Source organism: Glycine soja, chromosome 6, assembly GCF_004193775.1.
Source record: "Glycine soja cultivar W05 chromosome 6, ASM419377v2, whole genome shotgun sequence".
In the NCBI taxonomy this organism is placed as follows: domain Eukaryota; kingdom Viridiplantae; phylum Streptophyta; class Magnoliopsida; order Fabales; family Fabaceae; genus Glycine; species Glycine soja.
Window position 1 is genome coordinate 3642637 of NC_041007.1, and position 24921 is coordinate 3667557.

At 31.5% G+C, this 24921-nt stretch overlaps 3 protein-coding genes and 1 non-coding gene across 5 annotated transcripts; 3 read left to right on the forward strand and 1 right to left on the reverse strand.

Moving 5' to 3' along the window:
• The first annotated feature begins 3619 nt into the window (after nucleotides 1-3619).
• On the forward strand, nucleotides 3620-5876 carry LOC114414789. Of its 2 annotated transcripts, none has more exons than XM_028379201.1 (3): nucleotides 3620-4476; nucleotides 5007-5053; nucleotides 5167-5876. In XM_028379201.1, the coding sequence occupies exons 1-3, from the start codon at nucleotides 3977-3979 to the stop codon at nucleotides 5739-5741; spliced, it is 1122 nt and encodes a 373-aa protein (XP_028235002.1). In that variant the 5' UTR covers nucleotides 3620-3976; the 3' UTR covers nucleotides 5742-5876. The 2 variants fall into 2 exon arrangements, with proteins under 2 accessions (XP_028235002.1, XP_028235001.1); XM_028379200.1 differs by having other exon boundaries at nucleotides 3622-4476; nucleotides 5007-5080.
• Nucleotides 5877-9322: 3446 nt separating this feature from the next.
• Nucleotides 9323-10029, reverse strand: LOC114413992. Its single transcript, XM_028378375.1, has 2 exons — nucleotides 9515-10029; nucleotides 9323-9412 (listed from the first exon to the last, which is right to left on the reverse strand). The coding sequence occupies exons 1-2, from the start codon at nucleotides 9966-9968 to the stop codon at nucleotides 9387-9389; spliced, it is 480 nt and encodes a 159-aa protein (XP_028234176.1). The 5' UTR covers nucleotides 9969-10029; the 3' UTR covers nucleotides 9323-9386.
• Nucleotides 10030-16452: 6423 nt separating this feature from the next.
• LOC114417557 lies at nucleotides 16453-16541 on the forward strand. Its single transcript, XR_003667819.1, has one exon. It is a non-coding gene; the product is annotated as a small nucleolar RNA snoR8a (small nucleolar RNA).
• Nucleotides 16542-22138: 5597 nt separating this feature from the next.
• Nucleotides 22139-24065, forward strand: LOC114414790 (RNA-binding protein 1-like). The gene is made up of 2 exons (XM_028379202.1): nucleotides 22139-22486; nucleotides 22631-24065. The coding sequence occupies exons 1-2, from the start codon at nucleotides 22253-22255 to the stop codon at nucleotides 23531-23533; spliced, it is 1137 nt and encodes a 378-aa protein (XP_028235003.1). The 5' UTR covers nucleotides 22139-22252; the 3' UTR covers nucleotides 23534-24065.
• Nucleotides 24066-24921: the final 856 nt, after the last annotated feature.

Genomic DNA, 24921 nt, shown 5'->3' on the forward strand with positions numbered 1-24921 from the left:
CAGGTAATTATAATTTTATATCTAGTTATTAATTGTCCTTTTTTCTCCCTTCTCTATTCAGTTAACACCCGTAGACATTACATTACATGGGATATTTAATGTTATTTATATCATATTTAATGGAGTGTAATGTAAACAGACACCCTGTGAATAAGACAACTGACAATGAACTCCCATCTAGTGGCATTAATTGTTAGTGCAGGAAGCACCCCTATAATTTTTATTTGTTACACTACATATTCATCAAGATTTTGAGTAAATTTTTTCGGTTACAATTTTTGAGTAAATTTGATGCCATGGCATTATACCTTCATTTTTAATCATAGCTATAAGAAAATTTGACACTTACAGCATTTTTGTACTATATATTTTTTTCTTTTGAAGTTTGATCTCTTAAACTCCTTGTTTCGAAATTACTATCAGTTGCTAGAAATATGACATAGCATATAAGATGTTCTCTAAAACCCCTTATTTTTTTAAGTGACCATCACAATGATAATAAAATGGCAGAAACCTCCGAGGAGTTGTCGCTCTTCTCTTAGTGACTTGTTTTCTCACAAAGGTGTGCCATTGAAAAACAAGTTCGAAGAAGAGAGATACCTAAAATAATGAACTAATAGGAACAACCAAACAAATAGAACAAATGGTCGTCAAAAACCATGGTACGTAGAATATGTGAGTTCATAAGAAAAAGTGGTAGAAAGAGGAGGGAGAAACCCCTCGAAAAATGTCACAAAGCAAAGAGTAGGAAATTTTGAAAATACAAAAAATGCGAGAAATGGAAGAAGAAAGGAGGGACATTTTTTTTTACAGTCATGCATGGACGCAAAGTTAAAAAAGTATTTCACCCAACTCAATAGGGGCAAATGGTAAATTACCTTAATTGTTTTTTTTAAGAAAAAATTACCTTATTTGTTAATTGCCTTGATTAATGGATTGTGATAATCATCGCACCCCTTTAAGTCACCATAAAAATTGAGGATGACCTTAGGAAATTTTAGATGGCACGGATGAAAGGAGTAAAAAAAATTGCAAATATATGGAATGAAATTAAAAGTTATTATTATTATAAGATTACGTTTCACAAGTTATTTTATATTAGTTGAAAACTAAAATTATAATACTTCAAAAATATATTTTTGTCCATAAAATAAAATTGAAATTTATATAAAATATTATATAAAAATATTTATTTTTGTTATTTTATTTTTTAAAATTACTTCCACACGTAATTTTGCTAAACAAATGTTATTTAAAAAGTTATTAATTTTCAACTCTTAACTATTCAGTTTTAGCTTTCGATTACATGTTAATTTTTTAATTTTCAATTAATTTTGTTAAATTAACTTAAGACTAAAAGAATAATTAAATCCCGCAAATATTATTATTTGAAATCAATCATAAATCATAATTGCACTGTCTTTAATCATGGTGCCGTGTATAATCAAATTTAATCCACATTTAAAGTGAGAGTTGTTTAATCAAACTAATATGTCGTTTCAATTGCATGTCACCTAACCTTTTTATGTTCCCATCTAGACGCCTATCAATTATAATTGCATTGCTTCTTTTAATTGTTTAGTCATAATATTTTGTTTCGTACCATTTATCTTTTCTCATATTTTATTCACTCACAATACAGACGTTCTAGAAAGGTAAGTAATACCTATCGATAATTAAACTAATCCTCACATATCAATCATTAAGAACATTGAGTGACATGTCAATAACGTGTAAGTTCTTGTTTGGACAGTGATCGTTCCTTACTCTTTCATATCAGATTCCAATGTGAACAGCAGTGTTTGTTTTGTTCTTTCCAGTGACTTTATATGCCATATGTAGTGCAAAGTGCTTATGTATTCTAACAGAGAAATAACTAACGAAATAGTATGTATTATTTTTTTTGCTCACTAAACATTTCATTTCATTTATAAGATATGAACGATAATGAATCACAAATATGATAAATTTAGTTAGATCGCGTCGTCTCTTTAATTATCATACTTATAAAATGTAAGTCCCTTATATGATACTTATCATATGTTGAAATATTATAGTGTCAAAATAAAATTATATTCTTCTGTCAAAAATGAAAATCATATTCCAGTCCAAGTCGAAAAATATCTGAATTATTTTATTTGTGGGTCAATCCAAATCAAATATAATCTAGAATTGGTTACGAATTACACATCATTTAAATTTGGTTTTGAATTACATTAGCCTATAGTAATTTATGATTTTTTTAAGAAAACAAAAGTGATGGCATTTCATTTATAATCAGATAATCAATACAAATAGGGATATATATTGTTAAAAACTTGAATACAAGGGTGAAATCTTAATGTCTTTGCAAAAGAATGGACAACATGATTAATTTGCCTCCTCACAAAACTGACTTTAGAGTTTTTAAAACTCTAGATTTAACTAATAAGACGTTGAAATCAGGTATCTCAGGTGGGTTGCTATTGAGGCTATCTACAATCATCTTATAGTAATTTATGATACACAATAGCATACATACCTAGTTGGTTATAAAATTGTCCCAGACAAAATTAATTTTTTATTTGATAGAATTAAGTTTAGAAGTAAAATGTTTTTTTAAATCATTAGACAGAATTGATTTACATAAGCGACTTGTGAATTACTAGTATATCTATTCATATTTGTATTTTATAAACAATTTTATGTTAAATAAAATACAATATTCTGAATTCACTTTAAAATATTGTATATAAACATAAATTGATTTTATTTAAATCAATTTTATCAAAATTAATTCTTTCAAACTTAACTTTATCAAAATTAATTCTATTATAGTTTAATACTCATTGTAGAACATCGCATATTATCTCTCCGTATTACAATGTGGAACCGACATCCCCTACTTTTATGTTTTCAAAATTTTGACGTTTGACCATGAGAATGAAGCTTTTTAAAGTGTCATATTTCCTAGAAATTAAATGAAAAAAATTATTTTAAAAATAATAGGTTAAATTATTTTTTTAATCTTCTAATTTATTTTTTGATTTAATTTAATCCTCTAATTTTTTTGATTTAATTTAATTCTCTAATTTTTAAATTGATTCAATTTGATCTTTAGTCAAAATGGTAAGAAATTACATTTTACATTAATTTAAATCTGTCACTAAATAATTTTAAACCGTCATAAAATATGTAAATTTTCAAAAAAAAAATTAAAAATTAAATTGAATAAAAAAATTAAAAGACCAAATTTAATCTAAATAATGAATTTAAGGATAAAAAATTAATTTTTAAAAAACAAATACTAACACAGTATCCACTAACCACGTAAAGCTATTTTACACATAGTAATCTAACTGTAAATTATCATATATAATTGTATATTACTCCTATGTTAATAACCAGCTTAACAATCATATTAAACATGTTTTTTTATTAGTTAAACTCGTATGTTAATATCTGTAATTTTTTACCATACTGGAAGGTAGATATGTTTGTAATTAATAAAGATACCTTTTTAATTTGATTAGATATTCGAATTTCAAAGTTTAAACCATCAACATTAATGTAAGAGAACGAAAGGATGACAGAAGGGAGTGGAGGCTATTTATGACAATATCACATCTAGACATCTACTGGTATTTAAATTGATTCGAATTCATATTACTGTAGTTCAAAATGTCAAGCACGGGTAGGGAATTTGCAGGTTCATAAATTTTTTTTGAAGTTGGGACTTGGAAGCATCAGACAGAAGAGGAGGTAGGTAAATACATCCATAGAGATTCGGATCACGTAACTTCCAAACTTGTTATAGTGTAGCATCCTTATTTCTCTGCCACCATAGTGTCCCAAACTCTGTCAGATATGCTGTCTATTCAAATTTATTGCTCTGCCTCTTATCACGCCCCCATTTAATTTTCCACATCTTTATATTCCTACCCAATTCCACTATTCCAATTCTCACCCCTTCAAACGGAGTTTTAAGTCCCTTTCTATGGCTTCAGCAAAAGCCAAACCAAGGAAAAGACTAGGAGAATTTCTAAAGGAGCAACAAGAGCCTTTCATCCTAGAGCTTTACCTTTTAGAAAAAGGGTACTCAACAAATATTGGAGAATCTGGCAAGAGCAAAGAGAGATGGTCAATAAGCAAAAAGAGAGAGCCTCTCTTCCAATTCTCCAAAGTTCTAACAACTCTACACAAGAAGCTTGTTTTCCACAACCAAAGTTGTATTTTAATTAGGGACTCCGACATTATAGACGAACATGTTAATGTTAATGTTAACGTCAGTGTCCCTCGTGAAGCTGAGAGCACTGATCAAAGTCATCAAACAATTGAGGACACAGATCGGTTCTCATTCTCAACATCTATCAACTCAACCGTGTACCTTTCGTGCTCAGATATTGATGAAGATGGAACCTCGTTGTCGCCGCATAAAGACAAAGCTTTGTTTTCTCCAAACACTTTCCAAGCTTCCAATATAGAAGTACTGCAGAGGTATGGACTCAGATTCTGATGTACCCTCAGTCTCAAATCTGACCACAAGTGCTTTTAGTACTATTATTTATTCACTCAGATTTAGAATTTTACTCTATTAAACTTAATTTGTTAACCTTTATTGTACAGATCATGGAAATGAAACTTCAAATTTAAATACACAACATTAAAAACACTATCTTTAAGCTTTTGTCCAAAATTAATTATATATATGATGGGAACTAAGATCCAAGCTAGTTTCATGTGTAGAAATAATATATTAGAAACTGACGATGACAGTCCTGTACTAGAAATTGTAGGATAACCTTTTTTTTTTTTTAAATAACTGCTAACAGTTGTGTAATTAAGCAATGTGAAGTTATTTACTGTTTGTTTGTAAACAGAAAATGCTCTCTGTTTGTCTATGAGACAGCAAGCGTATGTGTTGTGTATATTTTAGTGTTCATTATCATATTTTATTATTATTTTATCAGTATATCTAAAAAAAACGTGTATTGATTAGTTTTCTTACTCTTGTCTCACGAACAAAGCCAGCAGGCTACCAACAATGAAGAGCACCACCAGAGATGCTTAGAAGGTAGCCCTGTTCCAGAGTCTCGAAATAGTAAGCTTCGTTGGTTATTATAAACGTGTGTTTTAACTTACTTTATTATTATCGTCTTTTTTAATGATGTAGTAATAATGTACCAGTTTCTGTGGCGCACGCGACATTAAATCAGGATGTTTCGGGAATGGAAGAAAGAAGAATGAGCAGTTGCTGTGTCTTTGTACCGAAGAAAATCACGGAGGATTCGCTGCTATCGGTGGCTCTATGGAGTTCGCTTATTCAATCAGTCAAGAGAGAAAGGTGTAGCAAGGAGTTGCGAGAGTTCCTTGGGGCAAATCCAGATGTTTGCCACGTGTTGAAGTCTAGAACGTTGTTGCATAAGGCAAAACAGCTTTTGTTTTATTGTGTGAGAGAAATTAGTACTCCTAAAAATCTTTCGAGAAAAGATTGTAGACAAAAACAATGTTTGAAACAATTAACTAGGGGACCTGAAGAGCTGGGGAAGATAATATGGGAGAGGACAAGGGAATTGGGTGGAAATGAGACAAATCTAATAACCAAGTTACTGAGTTTGGAATACTTGAATTCGATGGATGAATGGAGTGAGTTGAAACCGCAAGTGAGACATATTTGCGTTGAGGTTGCCGAAGCGGTTTTGGAACGTTTGACCTACGAAATTGTAGAAGAGATGATTCAAGTCTTGTCACCAACCTTATAACAAGTTTGATTTATCTCCATTGTAATGACTCCTGCCCCATTTCAGATAATTCTGATCCTTCTTATATGATGCGTTTCCTTGTCTTTATTTTTTATAAATTAAAAAAAATAAAAAATCAAACGTGCCCCCACCCAACCCTCCCATTGGAATATGAATTTTGATGATTTATTTTTTCATTTTTTGTTAGCTGCAATGGCGATGTCATTCTTTATGCCTGGAACGAAATTTAAGCTAGCATTTTCACTACATCAATGTGATCACTTCTAGGATCACAATGGTACGTATTATTTAGTTAGAGTTCTTAAACGTCTGCTTCTGTAATTGTATTTTAAAACAATACTAGCATTCAATTGGATTATATTCGTATGTACAGTCATTTTAACATTAATACTTCAGTCATGCCTTTTTTTTTGAGAAAAATACTTCAGTCATGCTATTTAGTGTGAAAATGCTTACGAAATCGGGTAGGAAAAGTAAGAATCAACCATACATGTGGAATTCATGTAAAAAAATGTAATGGTAATGTAAAAAGAAAAAAAAAATTGACCAAAATTAAGAATGTGCTTAATTTTTTATCATAAAAAGTTTTTCCCTTCTCTTCGCTTTTTACTTTTTATAGATAATTTTTTTTACGAAAACAAGAATATATTGCACATATAAAAACCAATTCATAGGGATTAAATTAAGAAAAAGTAAAGGAGTTAATTATTAGGATCGATCCTGATATTTTTTGACCAAAGATAAAATAGTTAATAATATTCCAGTACTATAAACATATATTTCTTTAAAAAGGAATAAACACACAATTTCATTAAAATGACACGACATAACTACATGTAAATATAAAATATTATCCCCAAATAAGTATTTTATTTTTTTAAAAAAATGTTAATTATTTTTTTTTTTCACCAAGAATATTCCTCAACTGATCGTAAAAGTCTAATTACTTTCGAAATAGAAATATAATAATAGGTTTTGTCTCTTTCAACAAAACAAATTTTATAGGAATCAAAAGTGATTGGATAAGTCAAAGTTTGGAAAGTAAATGTTGTTAAGGGTTATTAATAACATAATGTAAATAACTAAATTGGCAACACTTGTATATATAAAAACAATTTAATAAACTTAATGTAAAAATTAAATTGAGAACCCGCAACACGTAAGTACTAAATTATGTATTTAACATTTATTTTATTTTTTTAGGTTTTATAACTACCGTGAGAGGATATAATCTGTTTATAAAATATGCATGGTTAGTGAAAACTAAAAGTGTGGCTCTAACAGCTCATCAGCATCACTATTGAAATTTCTGTGAGGACAAAAGATAATTATTTCTCCACCCACTATGGCCGCTGCCATTGAGCCATTCTCCTTTTCCATTAAAAGATGCGATTTTGCCTCAATGTGGGCTCAACACCGCACTTAAAAAAGGAGGCAAGCATAGGAGCATATGTAGTACTTTTATAGCTACATGATTGAGATGCACTACTGACTATGTTTAACTAACCGCATACATTTAAGAGTAGTAGATGAAGGATTTTGTTTTATTACCTAGTATAATCTGCTTTCAAATTTAATTTCAGTTTGCAATTTTAAATAAATATTTCAAGTAGTGCATTTTCTAGAAAGTCATTACTTTAAACTACAACCTGCTATTTTTTATTTGTACGAAGTATAGGCTTAGAACCTCTAATTATATAATATTTTTTTTTTATGAAACAATGACTTTAAAACCAAAATTAACCTTTGATTTTTGTAAAGTGATTCAAATTTCAAAATCTTGGTAGTATTGTTTTTTTATTAGAAAACCATGGTTTCAAATGACGATTTATTGAAATTTGTATTGTATCATATAAAGTCACGATATATTTAGTTTTTGCTTTGAAATCACAGTTTTTAGTTTCTCAATCTCAATAGGAGTTATGGATAAGACTCATAACTTATTTTTCATTTATTTTGCCAACAACAAAGATAGAAGAAATAGAATTCCATTGTAGCTTATTGATAGATTGAAGAAAAGTCAACAATGACCATTAAAAACCCGTCTTCTTTTTTGCTGAAAATTAAAAACCCCTCTAACACACATAGGAAATAAATTTTATTCTTTTAAAATGAAAGAATGTATTTTTAAAAAAAATCATAATTGTATATTAATATATTATAAAACGAACAATAGTGAAATCATATTTCCTTTTTTAAATTTCCAGAATTATTTTTTATTTTTTTACTCTCAATGGCTCGCAGTCTCGCACTGTTATCTTCCAAGTTTAGTGCCATTTCAATCACAACCGAATCACTTAACGGCGCACACAAAAATGGAAACACTGGGCACAGAGATCAAACCCACAATCAAGGACAAGGCTAATGTAGTTACTTCTTGCACCTTTAATTTTGCTTCCTACCCCTTTTAAAATTCGGAACACCTATTCTGCAGTGTAAGATTACATTTCGGAAAGGATTTTCTAGAATTCAATTTTTTATGTAAATTTTTACATTCCAGGAAAGCCTTTCTGGAATATAATTTTGCATTCTGGATTAGGCGCAGAAAGCAATTTGAGAGGTGCAGGAACTAATTGACCAAGGTTAAAAAATAAACAAGCTATAAAATTAGCGTTAAACCGTTAAGTGATTCAACCATTTAGAAATATAAAAAAGACCTATATTACATTCCACTGTTCTCATGCAATGTAAACAAATAACAAGCTACCTTCACTCATCATTATGTAAACAAATTATAAAACCATAATGTAGATGGATAAAAAAAAAAACCATAATGTATAAAATTAATATAAAATATAAATCTCTTAATTAGAAGAGAAAATGGATACTTTAAAATTTAAATGAGTTATAAACATGATAAAATACATCAACTTATATAATTATTGTAACAGGGTATTTGACGGATATAAAAATATAAGTTCAAAAAGAGATGAATAAAATCTATATAAATTGCAACTAAAAAGATTCATGCGCAGTTACTAGTATAATTAACACACCGTTAAGCACCCGGGTATGCAAATTGTTCTAATGCGATCCTTTTGCAAACTATTTTTGAGAATAGGTCTGTTTTCAACCTATTTCCATAGAGGGTTTGTTTTATTTACGTGAAACTGCATGGATATCACCATTGCAACTGGTAAAATGACCCTCAAAGCAACACGTGGCTTTTCGTCACTATCACTGGCGAGAAAGCCAATGGTTTCGCCACTCATGCTGGCGATATAGTCATGCACTGAATTTTGCTAGTTTGACTGGCGATTTCGCCAATTTGACTAGCAATGTAATTACTTTCTGACGCAACCTAAATCGCCAGTCAAATTGGCGAAATCCAGGGCATGGCTATATCATTAGCATAAGTGACAAAATCAGTGAGGGTCATTTCACCAGTTGCAATGGCGATATTCATGCAGTTCCACACACGTAAAAAATAAACTCCCCATGAAAATAGTTTGCAAAAGGACCCATTAGGGCAATTAGCCCACCCAAATATCCTTGCTTACATAATTTACACACCGATAATACAGTAACTTTTTGTTTGTTTATTTATTGATTACATATTTTTTATTTGTAAGAATTGAATAAAGTAGGAGGAGAAGAAGCACAACACTCTTACACTATGCTAAATGAACAAAGCTAGACCCTTGGTTAAATGATAATACAATAATCGGATTCTGTAAAGCAAAAAAAGAAAATACAATAATCAGATTATGTAACGAGAATGTATGTCCCCGACACAATATGAATTAAAATTAAAAAAGTTGTACACAATTAACCTTCATCTACGTTTTGCGGCAAGCGAGAGACTCTGACCAAATTGTTGTCACGAACGGCGCAGGATCGCTTACAAGAGATGAATGACATGCTAATGCTATTCCTTAACCTCGTTTGAGTCGTCTCCATGCTAGTGTTAATTTGTAACTTGCTGTTCCTGTCAACACTTTTCGTACTCTTGGTGCATTTTTTATAAGCTGCAAAGAATGGATCACCGTCTTGCATCTTCGAAAAAGTTTCATAATTAGGAGGCTGAAAAGCACAAGGAGGAAGTGGAATTTGGAAAACATCAACAGAATTTCTTTGGAAATTACTTGTGTACGGAGGGGGTTGTAGCTTGTGCACAAACTTGTGCTCTCTTCGGAAACTTTCAGCAGTAGTTACCTTGGGCACACCAGGTTTTCTTTCCCATGAGAAGGGTATATTTCCCTGTGAATGAGTTCTTGGTTGACCCATATTGCCGAAAAGGAAATGCCTTTACATCAATATATATATGATCAAGGTGGTGACTGATTAATTGAACTTTGATTGTGTAAGGCTTTTTATATTTATTCCATTATATAAAATAACTCTTAACAAACATCGATCGTGTCAAGGGACACAAGCAAATTAAACGTGACATAGACAGTTAGATTTTTGGCTTTGAAACAAAATTAATTTACTGAGAGAAGACAGAAGAGTTAGAGAAAGAAGACCAAGTTCACACGGTATGGGTTAGTCAAAGAAGATAACTATTAAGTGTCTAGAAAGCTATAAAACAAATACTAGATGGTTAAGTTGGCTCATATATGGAGGAAACTAAAATAATTTTTTATATAAAAAATAGTGTTTTAATGAGATTTTCTTAACTAAAGCACTAATTTTTTTTCCTTCAAAATTACACATTTTTCCAACTATTTTTTATGCTTTTGGAAGAAGACTTTTCCATAACATGAAAAAACTATTCAAAACAAAATTCTGCATCCAAAATTTGTTTACTTTTGGAATACTAGTATACTGTGTGCAACAGTAAATAGCTTTGATTTTTTTTAATAAAATAGCACATAATTAAAAGGATATATCCGAAAAAGTTGATAACGTTTTTTATGTTGAGAAATAGATCACACTTCGCTTATTCTCAGTCAATATATCAGGTATCAACCCCAAAATTACACTGCAAAATATTCAGAAAATAATATGCTTTTTACGACCACGATGAATGTTTAATAAATTTGGACTATTTTCCTCGAACACCAAGAAAAAGAAAGTTTGAATCAATTAGGAGGTGTTTGGTTTGTTCATTTTCTGTTTTCATTTTTACTGAAAATAGAAAATAGTGATGAAAATATGTTTGGTTGGATTTTTAAAGATATTTTCAGTGAAAATATTTTCTCAAACGAACCAAAAACTGAAAATAATAAAATCTTGTTTTTAGTGTTTTCAATTGAAATCAGAAATCTCATTTTGGGTAAAATGAAAACGCAGTACAATGAATGTAATTTTAAGCAAATCTAAAAATACATTTCCTTTTAAAAATGCTCAGTATTTTTATTTCTTGAAAGCAGAAAACAAGAAGTCAAACCAAACATATTTTAGAATTCTAATCTTTTAAAAATGAAAAAACAATTTTCAGAAAATAAAAATGAAAAATAAAAATCCAAACCAAACCTACCCTTAAGAATTTGTCATTTTTAATTTTAAAATTCTTATACGACCATTAGTTTTTTCTATTGATATTGATTAGGATATCATGCATAGTGATCAAAATCATTCTTGTACCCATTTGTTTATTCCTCAAACTATGACTTTTATGAGTTATTTAAGAGTCTTTATGAATACTATTCTAGACATATGTCATGTGGTTGTTTCGTTATCCTTTATGAGTCAATTTCAATAGTAAATTACACGGTTGTAGATATATTTAAAGAAATAACTAAATGATTTAAAATCATCAGGTTATTTATAATCTTAATCATATATAAATAATTTTATATTTTAAATTGATTATGATCATAAATGATATAATGATCCTGAACCACTTTTTCTCATATATTTAGACTTAATAATTTCTCATATATTTGGGTTCTTGCTTCAAATAAGATTTTTTTTAAGTCCTATTCGAAAAATGCTAACACAAAGCTGACGATTATTTTCTATTTTTTACGGTCAAACAAAAATAATTTTATTTATTGATACTTCTTAAAGGCAACCTAATGACAATTAATGGCTGTATTTATATATTGCTAATATTTTTATTTGTATGTATTGTTCTAACTTGAATTTGGAATGAGCAGATTTCCTATATGAACTGACATGTTCAATTGTTCATATTGTTCCGGTGGCCATTGAGTTGTTTCCATCAATCAAGTATCATCTGAGTTTTAATGTGGGCCAAGTACTGACGGGCCCGGCTTTTTTTTCATTAAAAGGGTATTTTTTAAAAAGGCATTTTCTGTATTCATTCACTTGTTTCTAAGTACACTCACCTTCTTCTTGTTTAAATCCAGACAACTTAAATAACCTTCTCCTTCCCCCACCTAATAATGCACTCCTTCCATGACAACAAAACATTTCCCCTCTCATTAGAATCCTTCCTTTATTTAATTTAAACTATATTCTTTTCTTCCTGGCTTTCTTGGTTTTAATAATCTAGTAGCTTTATCCTCTTGCTATAAATTAGAAAAAATACTTATAAGCTTTGAATTTCCATATATTATTTGCAAATGTTGTGATAGAGGAAAATTAAATAACAATTTACAACTTCTGTGTACAATATTGTGTTTATTTATGACTTATTTTTAAATGGATTTTTTTTTTCAAAATCTACTCCCATTTGGTAAGTTTTGAATCATTTTTACCTTAATTCAGTTTGGAAAGTTATTAGTCTCACGCAGGCGAACCTTTGGTGAGCGGAGCTAATCCATTTGCTAGAAGTTTTAAAATTAAAAAATAAATTACTCCGATGCAAATATTTTATTTAAAATTTTATAATTTATTTATTTCATAAACAAAATATTTATAATTTGTTATTGATAAAGTGTTAAGATTTGAGATTTTTTACGGGGTTCATCTAATAATCCAAAAAGAAGTACAATGTTGGATAAGAAAATAGTAAAAATGAGTGATATATATACCCGAGACACATTTAAGCATCCAAATAGAGATTCTTCGCCAGATATGCCCCGTAACTGGTAAGTCTTGATCATCATTAATTTGATATGAACATAAATAATAAAGTGATCACAATGATCCAGTTCAACTTAAACAAATTCCCAAATAATTAAGAATACACATTTATTTATATAAAAAAGCAAAGTGATCATCAACATCAGGATATAGTTTAAATTATTTAAGTGTTTTCAACAGCTTTGCGATTACAATTAAACAATGCTCATAACATCGTTGGAAAACTTACAAGAAAAAATATCCATATACTTCATTATGTTAAACCAAGATCCACTGTTTTTATTACTCTTACTAGACCCTTTATGCATAAAGGGGTACTCTTTGGGGGTTTCGGTGCATTTCTTGTAAGCTTCGACAAAAGGATCTCCTTTCTGATCACTCTCCAACCGAAACGATCTAATTCTCAAGGAAGAAGGCTGAACTGCACATAGAATAAAATTAGGACCCTTTGTGTCCTCAACTTGAAGTTGCTTCTTGCGTCCAATATTCATAGATGATGATTGTGGTGGAGGAGGTTGTAACACTAAATTACTGTGCCTTGAGTCATTTTTTTTATGAGTGACTTTGGAGAGACCAGGCTTGTGTTCCCAAGAGAAGGGTATGCTTACTTTTTCTTGAAAGTAAACATCGTTATTAAGAGTGTGCTCCATGGTGTGTATGTGATGCTATGCTATTGCTATTTGTGTTATATATGCAACTCTCGCTTCTCCTCACGAAAGTATATGCATGTCACGAGTTTCTCGATTTGTTTTTTAACTAAAATAATCCGGATTCTGTTGGAGAGGGAGATGGCTTCTGGATTAATTAATTCATAGACAAACAAACAAGCAAGAAACATTATAGGTTCACGCCATATTTGGCCAATCATGATCAAATTTTGCAACCGTGGAAACTCACAATAGGATACTTGGGTATGATAACACGACAGCAGCATAAAAAAATAATTTTAAATTATTTTTTTAAAGATATATGTAAAATTTTCTTCTTAAAAAAAGCAAAAAAAATTCTTTATTTTAAAAAAATAATTTAGACGAATACATAAAAAAGTTACTAATTTATTTTAAAAAATAAACTAACCCAATTTCAGCCAACATATACGCAAATATATTTTAATATCCCCCATAATTCTTACGGACATCATATTTCCTAGCATAGAAACAAAAGAATGACATTGAGAAACTCTTTTACTTGTGGGATAATTGAAAAGTATCAAGTAATTAGTTAATCTTCCCCTACAAAAATAATATTATTTACCAACAGTTTAATTAATATTTGATTAATTTCTTCTAGTGTAATTTTGTATATAACACAAAAATTAAATTATCAATATATGATAAATATGATACCAACAAACAATTTTATTAATTAGTATAAATATTAATGCGTATTATTAATACATTACATATTAGTATAATGCATATCGTACTATATTTTAGTGTTGTAGACATTTAAATTCTATACTAGTAGTTTATTTTTTTTTATCTAAAAAAAAGTAGTTTAATTTTTATTAGACAAAAAGTATATTGTCAAAGACAATTTTAACACTCGATAAAAAATTATTGTCTGAAAGCAAATGACATTTTTTAGTTGATGTTGTTAATGTCATTATGTCAACAACAACAAAAATGGTATTTGGAATGCTAAAGCACGTAAGTTTACAGATACTGTAATAGTCATCACATGCATTATATGACATACATGCTTTTCTTACATTGATTGCCCGCAATGTTCGCCAAAAGTACTTTCCATCTTTGAATAACCGAAGTTGTATTATATATATTGGCACTCTGCTCAGTCAAGAAACGTTATATATGACGACGATGATGTCAAATTTAATAATGGTATTTTCCGTCATTGTTTCATAAATAATACGTATGGTATGCCGTAACTTTCAATGTTCAACCACTATGATTCATGAACCAAAAAAACTAATTCTGTTCAAATAATAACGGTGGTGCGCAAAACCATTAGTTTTGGGCTCTCTGCCAGTCTGCCATAATTTATAAATGGGGGCTGCTATTGGCATTGTTGACTACAAACTTTGTTATTGACACTACCAAATTATGTGAAATTCCTCTTTTGCTCCCTCACCTAATTGTTCTCACTCCCTTTCCTTTCCTACATCCAAACCTCACCAGCTCCACTCCTTTGAGCCAGCCATGGCTATGGGGGTTGCTTGGGTGGATATATGTGTCGTGCGTGTGAGGAGGGTGACAAGATAAGAGTCGTGCGTGGTCTGGTTGATGTTGTTGCGGTTGATGACGAGATTCGGGTGTGATCATAGTGGGATGGTGTGGGTTGTTGTATGGGTTACTAGGTGGAGGTCTTGTTTATCTACGCAATGATGTTGTTGGTATGGTAGTGATTGCGCGACGCTAGGATGGTGATGACAGTGAATGGCATGGCGATTACCTGGGTGATTCACGCTAGCAGTGACGTGATGGAAGGTGTGGTGATTCACGCTTGGATAATTTTGGAATTATGCAATAAAAGACCCACATGGATAGTTTGAATAGCAAAAGTTAATAGTAACTCCTTTTATAGATTTGGTCGCCTCAGTTTGTAGCTTGGAGCTAGTTTCAGTTGACAGTTTTTATTTTCATTATTATTTTGAAATTTAACAACCAGATAAACATGCGATTAATATAGCCGTTCAGAACAAAGAAACTTTGGGCCACCAGCTGTGATAATTAATCATATGGATTTTTCAAGCTTTTTATGTTACTACTATATGGTGATAATATTGATATCTCCATAATCATTCCTAGTTATTGGTTCTATTACGTCTAATTGTAGAGCCTTCCATAGTCCATGTCAAAACGTCATGATTTATTTTATCTGGAGACAAAAACTTGTTAAATCATTTAGAGATGTTAAATGATATAATACTCCATGACACAGGAAATACCTGTATGCTATTTTTGTATGGCCTGTCCGGCCTCCTACGAAGCAAAAAAAAACTATTTTTGTATATTTCACACGATGAAATGAAACATGTCAGTAGTAATGTCTAACAGAAATCAGTTTTTGAAAATTTATATTTTAACACTTTTGGAATTTGGTTTTCAAAATGTGCAAAATAATTAATATTTTTGATAAATAATTTCTGTGATAAATTGACTATATTTTGGAAACTAATTTTTTAAATATCTACCAATTAGTAAAATTATGTTGGAAATTTAATTTTAAAAATAAGATATTTTTGATGAAAATAAAACCAAAAAATGTGAGAGGAGAGTGCATAACTGAAAAAAAGATTTACAAAAAGCAATACCCTAGTAATTATAGTAAAATTTGCCCTATGACAAAGCTTACGAATAATATATATACAAAAAAAAAAAAAAAAAGCTTATGAATAACACCGGCGGTCCAAGCCCATATATATGTAGCTGAAAACCTTCTTCGTCTTGGGCTACTATTACAACAAGGCCCAAAAGATAGCGGGTTACTTAGGGTTAAGGGGTTTTGAGCGGCGTGGCGTGTCAATCCCAGCTTTAAATACGACCCTCATTTCGTTGATTACAAATCGTCAGGGAGCCATCTCCGTAGCTGAAAACGGCGCCTGAGTTCGTAGTTACATTCCCTAATTGTAAATCTTTCGTTGCGCATTTCATCTCACTTTTTTTGTTCACTTGTGAAATGCTAACAAGCATTTTCATTGTCAATTTTTGTACACCAATGTTGTGTGTTGATGAATTATAGGTTTCATATCTCATTCCTATAGTTTTGTTTTTTGTTTACCGATTTTTGCTATAAAACAGAAGAGAGAAAGGGGTTGTCTGCGATGATTATAAAATAATTCCTCGTTCTGAATGCTACGCCATGGCATGACAGACACGTTTACACCCATAGAATATGAGCACTGCCCCTTTTTATTTGCATTCTGATTTTGTGTTTTCCGTTTATTTTATTTATGCTCTATGGTTTTGCTTGGTTTGTCTATAATTTCGTTGACCCGTGTGTGTGAAATTGAAAATTGGAAAGGGAGTTAGGTCTATGATTTGCAGAGCATATTTTTACGACATGACTGCTTTGTGTTTAGGCAACTCCTCATATTGATCGAGTGGTGTTTAAAGCCCTAACCTTAAATCATTGGGGTTTGGGTTACGCACACCTCCATACTCCAATTGTAACTCCTCAGATGTATTTTTTTTTTTATTGCGGAGTTGAAATGAGGTTCAGTCATGTTTTGGAGGATCACATATTTTTTTTAAGAAGTGATCAAATTATTTTGTTCACCCTTAAATTGAAAACAGAACCTAATGAGATTACTCCCTTTTTTATATTTTACTTACCTTAATGTTTCACTTCACGGAATACCATTTGATCAGTTTTACTCTTTAGTTGATTATTGGATTTGCACATTATGCAGACTGAATTTTTTGGCTGAATATGATTCCTTTTGCTCCATACGATTTTAGTTAGACATAAATTCAGATATTCTGCATTTGTTTTGGGAGAACATCTACACGGAACAGAGCAATCTATTACACCGAATACACCATTTATAGCTAATACACCATAAAGAATTAAGAGAACCCCAAAATATTGCAGAACATCTTTTACTATATTAAAAAAATACTATTATCTCATGAAAAATATTTTTACAACATAAATTGTTTAAACCAAAATTTGATAAAAAAAAAATAGGGAGTTCAAAAGAAAAAGAAAAACCTCCTAAAAAAAGCTGTTTTTTTATTGACAAAAGAACAAATTATGGTCTGTAAAATGACAGTCAAACAAAATGATGCTGCAGACCAATCCTATCATGGTATCATTATCGACTCTTACTACTAAAACTTCAATAGGCTAACCAAAGCTTACACTGTCCTAAATTCTTTTTTGGTAAAAATATAAATTATATTAAACTCAAAATGATACAACAATAACTGGGACATATTCTGTAGCTAGAACAAATCAAAAGTCTCCCTAATATAAGAAGACCTATATATCAAGATGTTAAAACAAACTGCAGCTAGAACAAATCAAAAGCCTCTCTAATATAAGAAGGCCTATATATCAAGATGTTAAAACAAATGCTATAGATAGAGGTCCTAGATTCTTGATTATACTTATACAAGCTTTATTTATGCTAAATATGCCTACCACTGTTTCCAAAACCCTTGTTTCCATCAACCATATAGCCTTATCAAAATAACTCGTTTAGATATCCCTTGCATTGACTTATCATCGCAGCAAGCAGCACAGCACCTTGTTCGTTCCTGACATTGCCTTATGGAGCTTCCCAAATCTATCCTCCCTTCGTCAAAAACAGAACCGAGTAATCAAGCGAACCAGAAAAGAAATCACTAAGCACACAACTGATAAATTTTACAAATCACGGAGTAATCAACTGATAAATTTACAAATTTGATAAAAATGAATCCAACATCTAATTTCTGCTTGGCTTATGATCCTTAGTTATTAGCACTACTTGGGCCACTTGAATCAGAATAATTTCGATTGGTGTTTATAAAAATTGTGCAATGAATGATTATATAATCATCGATTCTCCGTATAATCACAATTGCCAATGCATTCTAAAAAGAGATCGAGAATCGGTACTAGAAAAGAACAAAAACAGGAATTTCAAATGTGTTGCTTGAAAGTTGGAAATAATGTTCACATCAAAATTTAATATCACACTTCAACCCAAAAACTTGAGGTTTAAGTTTATAGGTTTTTTTTTTATTTATATGATACTTAACTTTTTCACTTTTGTTTAATGTGAGACTTCTTCTTACACTTTATTTCAACGATCTCTTCTTAAAGTATAAGTCTTTTCCACATGATAATATCTCCCGTAAGTCATTATCATCTACTAGTATTTCATGATAGAGCACATTGCTTAGCGAGTTAATAATGGGATGTTGACAAACTTCTGGAGTGATGAATGGGTCCCTACAGTGGGGAAACTGAATATCGGTGTCTGAAAACTATACCTGGGATTGTGATCCTTTAAGGGATGTTTTACCAGTGGCAGTAATCCAACGTATCAAGGCGATGCTAGTTCCAAGGATGGATGGTGGGAATGATGTTCTGTTTTGGAAAAAAATCTCATGGTGGGGGATTTCAATCTAAAGGTACTTATTTATCTTTATTGTCTGCTGATAATAGGCTAAACCGATCGGTGTTTAAGCTGATTTGGAGACTCCCGAGCGATAGAGCGTATTAAAGTTCATGTGTGGAAGGTTGCTCGTCGAATGTTATTGACTAATGAGGCCCTTAGTGTAGACCGTAGACAACACCTGATGAATAATGCTACATGCCCGGTTTGTAAAATGGAACCAGAATCTGTTCTTCATTTGCTGTGGGACTGTGGTAGAGTAAGGAGTATCTGGATGGAACTTCTGAATGGTAGGACTATCCCTCACTTTAACAGTGATGTAGTGTACTACTGTGTATTGGATTCAAGCAAATATTAATCCTCAAAGACAGTTGCCTTTGGATCGGCCTGACTCTTTTTGCTATTACCATCGATGCCAGATGGTTTAGAAGAAATGAGCTAGTTTTTAATAATAGATGGAGAAGTGAGAATTCTATAGTTTATAAAGTGAGACAAACGTTTCAGGGTATGGTACAAAGCTTGTTGATGATTGGTAGGATGGGAGGTATTCGAAGAGTAGGAGTGCTCATAATTTGAGTATTTACATAACTATAATCTACTTAATAAATAACTAGAGTAAATATCATAAGTATAACCATAACTAATTTTTAAAATATGGGTATATAACTAGTTATATAACTAATTAGACAACGATAAAACAAGTTATATCTAAAATCAATTACATAATTAATTATGAATGAATAAAAAAAAGTTATTTGAAATATTCATTTCTATAAAATTAGTTATAGTTTTATAACTATAATTATTTTTTAAATAAAAATAAGTTATTTGAAATACCAATAACTATAAAATTGTTTATAGTTTTATGATGATGTCTAACGTGTGTGACCTCTTTAGGTCTCCTTAAGTCTATGGTGTGTTACTTTTTAACACTCTTGGAAGAAATAATCATATATTAATGATAAAGATACTAAAGGTATAACATGTTCAAAAAATATAAAATATCATTTTTATTTCAAGCAATGATCCACATGTAAACATAGCATTGAAAAATTACATGTGTGTATGAGTTTTGTATTTTCTCTCTCATCATAGTAATTTGGGTTGTAGTCGGTGATGATAGTGCTCTGCTCAGCAGATTTGTTGTTCAACAAAACTTGTAAGTAGTTGAGGGTTTTTTTTAGCAAGAATCTTGCACATGTCCCTATCATTCATGGCAAGAAGAAATATCTTGCCGCATTGGTTGATATTCAATTTTGGAGGTATTTGTTCACAAAACCATAGCTTTAAATCATATTAGTTAAATAAAAACTTTCTTTGAGAATGAAAAGGTTTTCATAACAAAGCTTATCATCTCAATGTTCATGCACTTTTAATTCATTAGTAGAATCCACTTTTCCTTCACCAAAAAAATTGAAAACAAAACTTTTTTTTTTCTATTATTCTCTTTCAAGCCAAAACAACAAGGAGGATCAATAAACACGCTTGTCCAAATATATAATAGCGAGAATTTCCAACTTTTTTTTTTGGCTGGATTATGAAATCAAAACGATGGTTTCATATAAGAAGAATCATTGGATATGTATCGTGTGGCTGGTTCGACTTTTATTTAAGTAGGTGGAGATGCAAATGTATGAATTACCTGCTTTATGACCACGCTATACCCTCGATTATTTTTTTTTATTGTATATTAAAAACTTGCGTACCGTGCAGGACTTGAGGAGGTTACGCACGCTAGACTCCGCTTAATCTTGTACCTACTTTTATATAACTAGTTATAGTTTTTTTTTAAACTAATTTTTTTGAGCATCCCTTTCCACGAAGGATTGTTCATAGTGGTATCTCGTGGAAACCACCGCATCCTAATTGTATCAAGATTAATGCCGATGCTACAGTAAGTACAATGGATGGAAAAAGCTTCTTGTGGTGGGGTGGGTATGAAGCACAAACACCTCTTTTTGTTCAAAGTGTCACTGTATTGGACAAGTTTTTAATATTGATACATCTGGATACTTTTTTTACATGTTAGGTGTTTGATTCAAAAATTAATTTTTGTTGACTTAAATCCTTAAATTGATACTTTTACATAACTAATATACTTAAAAAAATATATAAAAGATTGATTTAAAAAGATGAATATATCATTATTTTTACATTTTGTTATATGTTACTCATATATCATTTAATTAGATTGTGTTTGTGTTGGAACTTTGGACTCCTTTATTTCATAAAACATATAAATTGAACTAAGGATAATAAATAAAATCAACACGGAAAAAACTTGTTCCCCTTCAACTCTATGGCTTCATCAAAGTGCTTTTGTAGAGTTGTTACAACTTAAGCAATGAGGAACAGATCTATAGAATTGAACCGAGGTAATTGCACAAACTTGCTCCTTCTTGGGTTTTATTCTTTGTCCTTGGACTTAGTGGCGGAGCTTTTTGGGAGCGGGGAGGCCATGGCCCCCCAAATTTTTTTCTTCACTTTTATAAGCATATAATTTCATTATAAATAAAGTTATAAATAATCTTAAATATATTTATTCAATCATTTGGCCCCCCAAAAGTTTTGGAGCAACATCCGTCATTGCTTGGACTACTCTCAACACTCCTATTGGTAAAGATCCAAACGAACAAAATTCCAGTAGGAGAAAGCCTTAATGAGGGACTATTGTCGCATTCATTGTTGAGAGCACTATTAGCTTAAACATTCACTTTAACCACTTTTAATATTGGAATAATCTTCTCTGCGGAAGTGTTTAAATTTATGTGATATTAAAAGATATGCAAAATTAAAATTAAGAATTCATTTAAGTAAATTATGCACTATAGATATTCTAAAAGATATTGTTCTTGATTTTAAAATTATTCATTACGTTAAAATCATGATGCACTTTATTTTAAATTAATGTTATATTGACGTTTACTTTATATTTTAAAGTTTTTTTTCTATAGAAATTGAAGCTAAAATTAGAAGATTTATAATAATTTAGACACTTTATTTAATCAATTCAACTAGATCTCTTAATTTTTTATTTTAAATATAAACATATTTAAATTTGTTTATTTATTATAAAGTAATTATAATATAATTTGTATATTCAAATTATTAATTTATTATAAATTTTAATTATGTAAAATAAATAGTTATTATATGTATTCCAAAAAGTCACAAACTAAAATGATAATCATTTTTACATTAAAATACAAAAAAAAAATCTGTTTGCTCACCTTTTATAATTACATAATTTTTTCAGTTAAATATTGCAATTTTTAGTTGGTTATTGTTCCCTCGGGTGAAGTTTGGCGCAGTAAGTTGACGATGCATAGGTTAAAAAGGAAAACGGGCTTATTTGGGCCCATAAAGAAAATCCATTTATTAATGGACAACGACAGAAGAGGGGTTTAGTTTAGTGTACTAGTGTTGGGAAGGAGGAAAGGAAACAAGAAGAGGAGGGGTTTTTGTTTTGGTGATTGAATTGGGGATTTAGGGATTGTGTACGGTAACAATGAATTTCAAGATGGATTCCGATAGAGCGAAGCTGTTCGTAGGAGGCATTTCTCGCGACACCACCGAAGACGTTCTCAAACTCCACTTCGCCAAGTACGGCGTCGTTTCCGACTCCACAATATCCGTAGACCGCACCACCCGAAGCCCTAGAGGTTTTGGCTTTGTCACTTTCTCCGACCTCTCCGCAGCTGATAAAGCCCTCCAAGACACCCACGTCATCCTCGGAAGAACGGTTAGTTACTTTTTTCCCCTTTTCTTTCGAGCCTCGCACGTTTACGAATTTCAAGCAAATTATGTTTTCTTGGTATGCGTTAATAATTTATATGTTTGATTTATGGTTAGTTCTTTCTGTTTGCTTGTTTGTTGTGTATTATAGGTAGAAGTGAAAAAAGCGATTCCCAGGAGTGAACAACATCAACACCAAAACCAATTACAGAGTAGAGTGGGTGGTTATTATAATAATAATAATAATAATAATAATAATTATAGTAATGACTGTAGCAGTGACTACAACGTTAGGACTAAAAAGATTTTTGTTGGGGGTTTACCTGCTGGTATATCTGAGGAGGAGTTTAAGAACTACTTTGAGAGGTTTGGTCGGATTACCGATGTCGTGGTGATGCAGGACAGTGTAACTCACCGGCCCAGGGGATTTGGGTTTATCACTTTTGAGTCCGAGGATTCCGTTCAAAACGTTATGGTGAAGAGTTTTCATGACTTGAATGGTAGACAGGTGGAGGTGAAGAGGGCTGTTCCGAAAGAAGGGAACCATGGCTATGATGGGTTTAGTAAATTCAGAAATAAGAGTGAAAGAGGAGTTCCTAAGAGTTTGCCTCCTTATAGTCCTAGGAATATGTTCCCGGGTTTCTCACCTTCGCCGTGGTATAGTGGTGATGGAGTATATGCATATGGGTCTAATGCGTATGGTTGCTGGTACCCTGTGGGTGGGTATGGGGGGAATGGTTATGCGGTTTTGTGTGATGCTCCTAGGAACTTCTGGTATGGGCCAATGATGACTGGTCCTCAGGCATGTCAGGTGCCTTACACTAGTGCTGTTCCGGATGTTGTGTATGTGGGGGGTAGGATTGGAGTAGTAGGTAGTGGTGCTGGATCTTGGGGGTACAGTGGCATTCTTGGACCTGCAACAAATTTGAAATTTGATCAAGCTTTTAATGCCAATGGATTTGTTCCTGGCAATGTGACATCACTTCATGGTGTACAGCAGGATGTTATCGACTCGTCAAGTCTTAAAGGAAGCAATGGTGGAATTTCTAGTTGACAGACTAAAAGGGTCCTTCAACCTTAATTCATGTAGGTAAATACTTACTGACTGCTTCAAGGGCTGTGAAAGGTTGGCATATTCTTTTGCTAGATGTTGTAAGGGCTAGTCACTCATTTTATTTGTTTTAATTTGTGAAGATACCTTTTTATGTGTCATAAACATGTAGTTTAGCAACTCTTCATGTTTAGTTATGGATTTTTATTAGAGGTTTCATGCATCTGTAAAATAATTCCCATGCAAATCCTTCTCTATTGTTCTTTTAATATTTGTTCAGTGTGTGCCATTTGATTTTTTTGCTGTATTTTTCTCCCGCATCCACTATCACATACCAGTGCTTCATGAGTCCTTTGCACCTTTGTTGATTGAAATGAGTATTTTTGGTTCTTTGTTTGGCTTTTAGGTGATTAGTTGTTTCCCTTAGAATGCTGTTAGCTGATGTGGCTCATGGTGTTTGTTTGGGTTATGTTAGTTATAAATCATTTGATGTTGACGTTGATAGATAAAATTATAAATCAACTTTGATCTGCCATTTTGTGTTATTGCAAATGATTACATGGAATGCTGATGACCATCCTATTGGAATTGTTTTTTAGTTGTTAATTTCCTGTCAAGGCCACAATGGAGGAAAGAAAAAGAAATGGACACCTCGGGATAAAATTTATTTCTTTAATATTTAATAAAATCTCCATTTGCTGGATAATTGATAGTACTAATAATAAACATGATGTACTATGTTAACTTGTTACCATTTCCCAGTAGTAGTATATCTGGTATCATATTCAATTTTCTCTTGGGAACTATAATAATAGATTTCTCGTATCAGAATCTATCTATAATTGTTAGAAGCCGTTACATTCTATTGGTAATTTGAAATCGGGGGTAGAGGAGTCTCTCACGGGTGAGGTTGGGAGATAATTTCGGCCTATAAGCCGACAAATGATGTGACAGTTGTGTTTGTAAGAACATCTTTAAACATGGATCTTGAGCAAGGATCTTTCACCAAAGGAGGAGTCAAGATCTCCAAAATGGAGAATGGGATCTTTTAAATAATCCTTGAAGATCTTCAAATTTATTATAAAAAAAAATTATTCTCTCCCTAGCAGCAAAATGGGGGGGACGAACTGTTCAACAAGAACTGATCACCAGGAGATAAAGAAGAAAGGAAAATAAAAAAGCAAAAATTGACATGCCGCGGATGGGGGGGGGGGGGGGGATGTTGGCATGGAGGTCCAAATGGGGGAAGGGGGTGGATCGACAAGAAAGAAGAGAACATGAGGAGAAAGAGCAAAGGTGAAGGAGAAAAGAAAAAAGAAAGGAGAACGTAAGAGGAGGAAATATTTAATTATATTTAAATAAAATATTAAAAAGAAGAGTTTATGAGGGAT